Here is a 7,500-nt window from a genome sequence, read left to right on the forward strand (position 1 = left end):
GGGAAATTGATTTAATCCGGATGAAAAGGGACAGTTTGGTATTACCACGGATGGTCCGGACTGAAAAAGAAATGCAGGTTAACAAAAATAACGAAAATAATTTGCATCTGAGAGATCTATTGGCGAATCTTTGCTGACGTCATTGTTTACATTTGTCTCATGCACATGCGTCATGCTATTTACAAATTGACTTTAAAAGGTAAAAGAACTTCTTAAACTTCGTTAAATCTCCAGTTTTAAGCCTTTTAGCTTTGATAACGAGCGAGTTGTTAGCCCAAAAAAAAAACTGAAAAAATTTTGGCTGGCAAAAGCGCTAATGAATGAGCCCATATACAGATTGTTTGTAAAATGTCGAATTTTTAAAGCGTCATTACTCGGAGGTTATCTCGTAAATTGTCAGACATAGATCATTAAGCAATGCACTTTCAATAGTCAGTACTGATTTTTTAGCTGATAGATTAGAAAATGACGGGCTTATGCTAATAAGGCAAAAAATATAAACAAAGATTCCCTTCCCTGTATCCTTGAGTCAACCTTTGCGCGTATCTTTCTATTTTTAGAACTAAGCCTTCAGCAGGAGACTCACATTTGCACAATTTGCATACATTGCTTTTGCTATTTTTGTCTTGGTTAGACAGTGACTTTATTCTGATTGGCCATTTTAAACAGTGAGTGCAGTGCTAAAGAACTCGTGGCGTTCAAAAAATAGAAAGATGTGCGCAAAGGGTGACTCATAGGGCTTGTATGGGGGGGGAGGGGGGAAACCTCCTACTCATGGGATCCTGAAAGTGGCCGATAAACGTACTCCGCTCACTTCAGTTCGATTTATTCCCCGTCAGTCATAAGCCCAAATTCAATGGTTGTTTCAATGCAACCGTGAAGATATGTATTACTGTTTTACATATTTTAAACATATACGGCTTACTTGGGCAAGGAATATTATTGCATGGTTCTTCCTCTTTATTTGAACCTTCACAATCCAGTCCTCCATTTTCAGGGGCCGGGTTGGTGCATGCGCGATTGCGCTTCCTTGTTCCTCCGCCACACGTTACCGTACAGTCACCCCACTTTCCCCACTCAGACCAGTTTCCATTTACTGTGAACAAGGACAAATCATTGTCTTGTAAAAACAGGCACCCTTTAATAGCCTCTGGCAATAAATTGGAACCGCGGATCTGCCGAGATCTTGAATTTCACGGTAAGTTTCTGTATTTTCAAAAAATATCTTACCCTGTCAGCAGTCCACAACCCAGAAGTCTCGATCTGCGATGGAACGCGGCTCATCAGTTTTCGTTAATATCTATTTTTAGCGTTTGTTGTATGCTCACGTTGTCACCAAAACCTAAAATTGGCGATTTCACGTTGTTGTTTTGTGGAGTACGGCAAAAAAATGCACTAAAATGCGTGCTGCACGTGCAGCACGATATTTTCACCATTTTTAACCAGTAATATTTTTGATTTTTGGCGTTGTTGTTGCCGTAGCCGACTTCTTTGCTTAAACTCTCTAATATATGTTTTTTTTAAAGCTCAGGTTTTCCGTTCCCCTTTTGACCCTAGTTGAGCAATTCAGACATACATTGCCCATTAGTTTACTTGATTTTACCAACTTAAAAAAAAAAAAGAATGCGCATTGGCGTTTAAACATGAAGAAGAGGTACACAAAAGTAGCAGTAACTTGGTATCTGTGGAAGCCGGATTAGACGTAACTTAACCATCAACAGATAAATGGATACGTTTGCTGTATTAAAGAAATAGTTTCCATATAACAATTGCCCTGCGTCTGTTCAGTAATTGATAACAGATGACGTCAAACAAAATGTGGTAAGGACAAAAAACGTGGCACACGAGGCAATAGGGAGCTTACGAAACCACGGCGCTGACGGCAACGACGACGCTACAAAACAATAGGTTTAGTGAACAAAAACAATGGCTCTGCACGCTCTGCACGTGCGTTTTACATTTTGATACATGTGTTTGCCGTCATCTCCTAAATGACGACGTGAAATGACCAAATTCAAAGTTCTGTGGAGGACTTCCAACCGAGTCATACTAGTTTAATTCCTCGACAGTTACTACGCATTTTTAACGCGAAACGACATGTAATAGTTTCGTCGTGATATGAATAACGCGAACTTGTATTTTTAAATGAAGTCCTCGTAGCCGTCGTCGTCCTCGTTTCGTAAGCTCCCTAATAGCCGATTGTGTCACTGATGAGCACTGATGTTCTTATCACAACATGGAATCTATTTGTTTTATGGTGATGACGTCATGCATAGCTGTCTCTAACATATGGTAGGTGACAACCAATCAAAATGAATGCATTATTGAGTTTATTGTGTAATTATTTATATTCAACACATTTTTAGCTGTTAGTTTTAATTGTTGACTCTTACCTGGGCATTTTCCTTGAATGACGTCTGTCAAAATCGTATTAATTTCATCACTGAAGCCCGTAGCCAACTTGACGTTCAATTCGTTGCTTGCTATCGTGACAAGATCCTGTATAAAAATACTCCGGACATTTCCAATGCCAATCGCGAATACCTCGACCCCTTTCTTCTTTATTGGTTCCACTGCTTCCCTGAGAATGTCGCTGCTTTTCCGTACTTCTCCATCTGGAATAGTTTGTTTTCCATCCGTTATAACAATAGCTATCTGATAGAGAAGAAGAAAAGCAAAACAAGTTTGAAGTTTTTGTCTGAATGTGTGTGGAGAAACCCAAGTGTGAGCAGTCAACCAGCTGCTTATTTACAAAGCACGTTACATTTTCAATTTGGAAACCAGAAAATATATGGAGGTCACAAAAAATGTATTTTCTGGATTGCGTTTTGGAATGCACGAGTTACTTAGCAGTCGCTATGTCGTTGTTACAACGTAGCAGGCACTGTTGATTTCCATGCTGATTCGTGCGCTAGTAAGCTGCGCTGGTATAGAAGGCATGACTTGCAAGTCAAAGTTACTCGACAGCATCTCGCTCGCAACATGTCTGACTATAACATTCATGTCAATTAAATGAATTGTAAGAATTTTACATTGGATTTTGGGGTCGTGTAATAGTACCTTTTCTTCTCATTGTTTCTTTTGTTCGCTAGACGAGATGCCTTAGGGGACGTCGACATATCCACTTTGTCCCTGCTTAACGTCAACTGGACGTTTAGGTCAGACAAAGTGAATATGTTGACGGCCTCTCATTCCTGACTTTTGCTTCCATTGATGTATATTAGTGTGAGAATAATTTGTTCTCGTTTCGTTGCACAGTGGTTAGAGAACAAGACTTAACCCCAGAGCCATGCGCAAGCATTAATCAGGTGGTCTGTCCTAGGCATTTCACGTAATAACTCAATACTGTTCCCATTATTATTTATTATTTTTTTTCATTAATTTCGCTCATGAACTTTCACGTCGTCATCAAAGGCTCATATGAATAATATCATGAAATTTGAACGAAAGGCGAAACTCAGTTTTTGATTATTGAAAATGTTCACATTGTTTGTCAGGTTTGAAATGTGTAATATTCGCCTTGATTCTTCTCGGTGAAAAAAAAGGTGACGTATAGATTCAGCACGACGTGATTTCTGACATCATGTTAACGAATAGATTCCAAGTTGCCGTGGGTTTTCTTAGTAATAGATCACAGATGACGTAAAAATGTGGTAAGAACAAACAAGTAGTGATGATGTTCTCACCACATTATGACGAAGGTCTTTTGTGATCCAGTAGGGAGCTTTAGCAACGAGACGGGAACGGCAACGAGAACGTCATCTCAAAACATGAATTCGCGTTATTGTAATCATTTCGCGACTATTCCAAGCTTTTGGACATGACAATGGTGTGGCAGTCCCTCAAGAATGAAGCCGATATGAGTCACGCTTAATTAATTTAGGAGAGAAAATGAAAATTTAACTCCAAGTACTGACGTCCTCCATAAAACCTTACATTAGGGACTTTAAGATCTACGACGGAGACAGCAACGAAAACGTCACCACGAAAATAGAACTTTGCACTATCGTAAATTTCTCGAAGTTATTTCACCTCGTTTCGCGTCTTACATTATATATAAAATATATTGGTACGAGCGGTTTCAGAGTAAAAATAGAGACTGAAAGATTCACAGTTGTACGTTCGCGTTGTCGTCAAAACCTCAATTTTGGTGATTTCACGTCGTCGTTGTGCAGAATACCGCACGAATTTATGCTAAAATGCGTGCCGCACGTGCAGCACGATTATTTGTCCTCTTTTAACCAATGATATTGTTCTTTCGTGGGCGTTCTCGTTGACGATCGAGTCGTAGATCTTAAGGTACCTGTTATTGTTTTGCTGAAGACGGCAAAGAAATAGACAAAAATGAAAAACGCACGTGCAGAGCGTGCAAATTTGTGACGTTCTCGTTGCCGTTGTCGTTGCTAAAAGCTCCCTATTACCAAACAGACGCACAACAACATGGAAGGGAGGCGCTGTGGTCTCATGGTTAGTGTGCTCGACTCCGGAGCGAATGGTCCGGGTTCGGGTCTTGGCCGGGGACATTGTGTTGTGTTCTTGGGCAAGACACTTTATGAAGAATTAAAGGCTTTTATGACGACGTCAGCTGTGCGTCTGTCCTCTAATTAAACAATAGAGTGTTTCTGTCGAGGAACTATCAGACCGATAGTTCCGAGACATAAATACTCTATTGTCTTTATTGTTCACTACTAAATTTTCTTCCGCGCGCCAGCTCAATAATCATGTTGAATTATTTTCAACTTTATTAGACGAAATCCGTGTCAGCCAACGTAAAATTTGAAAAAGAAAACAAACAAAAACCCTCTTAATACAATTTCGATTGTTTATTTTCCATAAGGCCGCTTGTTTACAGAGGTATTTTCAGCGGAAGACTACTATCAATCCGGGTATTTTCCTCGGACGGGCACTATGGGCTGATAGTGTCTCTCCGCGGACGAACACTATCGCGTCACGTGATCAATTTAAACCAATAAGAGTCGGAGAAAATTTAGTGGTGAACTATAATAGATCATATGTGAGAACCAATCAAAATGAATGCATTCTTCAGCTTATTTTATAACAAAAGATAGATTTTCTTGAATCGACGTTACAAGGGCGTACCGCAAAAAATAAATGGTTTAATAGTAGTGAAAGATACTCGTTTTGAAACTATTCCTAGAGAAACAGCTATAGAACGCAAAAAGTCGGATTTACCTTGATGGCATCCTTTCGCATGCCATTTGCTTCGGTGAATATCTCTGTGTCAGCAAGCTTCAAAGCACGATTGATGTACGTGTATCCACGCGTCTGCGGAATCCCTTGAATCTTCCGTTTGACGTTGGCTGCATTAAGCTGAGCATTGGTAAGATCGCTAAACGTCAACTGGACGGACGCGGAGGTGCTGTATTCTACGAGAGCTACACGAGTTCCCGTTTCCGAGATGTCGAATTTGTCTACTGCTTTCATGAGAACATTCTTCAACTCTTGGAAATCCCGTCTACGTATGCTGCCTATCACAAGAAGGAAACTTGATAAAGCATTGAATGATAGCAAACGGTGATGAGGATGAAGATTTAAACAATGATCACGACGATGATCATGACGAAAAGAGTATGATGACGATGACGATGACGATAATTATAATTATGATAATGATGATGATGATGATGATGATGATAAGACTCATTAAGGACTTGACCCAGGGTCACATTTGTGAGTGTATGCTAAATCAAAATTTTTACTGCTTTTTGTGACACATAAATCGCTATTTCTGCCTTTCCGTTTTATAAAAGTTAGGGCGTGGCAGAAAATCAACTGTAAAAAGTTTGAATCTGTTTTATTTCCTTACCTGATGCATCAACCAACAGGGCAAGATCCACTGGCTTGGGGCATCCAGCTGAAAGAATTACGTAAATACGTTAAAAAATTGATCTCTATCAGGAACCCATGACCCAGAGCCTACAGCTCCCATACTGGGCCTATGTAACGGCATTTTTACAGACCGATCTATTTTTAGACTATTTTTTCCGGAAAAAAAACAAAGGCAGTTCCGGTTCAGTGACCCTATGACGTCAGCTTAATTTCTTGTAATTGGTCATTGGCCTCCTGTGGGAGTCTCATTCGTGGGAAATTCAATCTAAAAATATATCGGTCTGTGAAAACGCCGTTACGCGAACACAGTAGAGTTGTAGGCTCCGGGTCATGGGTTCCTGTCTCTATCAAGTTTCAATAAGAATAAAACACAAACAGCGGTTACAAGCATTTGCTTGAACTGTATAACTTTTTATAACCTTTCGTATGTTACGACATACATCACCAGAAGTGATTATTATTCAGTTACAGATAAATGCAAAATTCAAAAATACAACTGAACGGACTGGGAACTAACGAGATTGATTGACATAAAACGACAAGAAATATACTCTCTGTGTATCTGTTTATCTCTGTTTATACGTGATCTAAAGCCAGCCTTAAATGAAAACGTTGGCATTGAGAAACTTCATCTCTATTATTAGCATATTTCTCGTCGTTTTATGTCAATCAATTTCGTTACTTCCCAGTCCGTTCAGGTGTATTTTTAAATTTAAATTAATTGTAACTGAATAATAATCAGTTCTGATGATGTATGTTGTACATACGAAAGGTTAAGTTTATAAAAAGTTATGCAGTGCAAGCAAATGTTTGTAACCGCTGTCTGTGATCTCAATCACTTTCAAGTTCCCGCTGTTTATCTTCTCTTGCAAAAATGCAATGTCTTCTGTCAAAATGTATTTTTTTTCACCTTGTCACAGTTAAATGCGTGTAAAGTGACAAGCTTTTTAGAATTTGAGAGATCTATTAACCCGTTCACCTAAAAAGGAGTTCCCCATTGAAGAGTTGAATAGTCAGTGATGTCGTTGCACAGTAAAATCTGTAAGCCTTCCTCTCAGGAGTCAAGGCCCTTGAAAGTTCTCGTCACCAATCACCTCTCCGCATAAGTAATGAAAATTCCCTTACCTAGAACGTCAGGTGTTACGCATAAAAGTGAACAGCCCCCATCTTCCTCGTCTGGATTAGGACAGCATCTCTTTCCTTTAAAACACTCGTCATCGGACCCGCACGAATGTTCAATTCTTTCACTACATTTGTCTTTGATTGTAGGCACCACGGGACATCGCAAAGCTTCTGCAGAGGAGACACAATTGTCTTTTATCTCCTTTTAAAGCAGCAAAATGGGTTATGATAAAAAAGGAAAGGCAATTTTTAGGGAAGAAAATTCTACAAGCCTAAAGTTACTCATAATGCGGAGACTAACCCTCCCCCCCCCCCCCCCAAAAGAAAACACCTCCCAAACCCCCTCCTCCCCTCTTTATGTCGATTAGTTTGACGTGAACAAAGGATGAAATATTCCGAATTATTGTCTCCAATAAATGAGGGGGACACTGAGATTTTCGGTTTTGCAGCTCTGGCTATTTTTTAGATCGGTTTTTCGGTTTTTGTGCAAAAAGACTTCGCTTTTTCGGTTTTGGTGTTCATTGCGGT

The 7,500-nt window shown here is 39.6% G+C and overlaps 1 protein-coding gene across 1 annotated transcript in view; it reads right to left on the bottom strand.

Moving 5' to 3' along the window:
- LOC138014569 (uncharacterized) overlaps positions 1-7,500 on the bottom strand; it is a 78,625-nt gene that overhangs the window by 33,113 nt on the left and 38,012 nt on the right. The window contains 5 exon segments of the mRNA XM_068861682.1: positions 926-1,096; positions 2,394-2,655; positions 5,194-5,489; positions 5,828-5,875; positions 6,976-7,143. Coding sequence (XP_068717783.1) covers positions 926-1,096; positions 2,394-2,655; positions 5,194-5,489; positions 5,828-5,875; positions 6,976-7,143 — 945 coding nt within the window.

The sequence above is a fragment of the Montipora capricornis genome, chromosome 1 (genome assembly GCF_036669925.1).
Source record: "Montipora capricornis isolate CH-2021 chromosome 1, ASM3666992v2, whole genome shotgun sequence".
NCBI classification, from domain to species: domain Eukaryota; kingdom Metazoa; phylum Cnidaria; class Anthozoa; order Scleractinia; family Acroporidae; genus Montipora; species Montipora capricornis.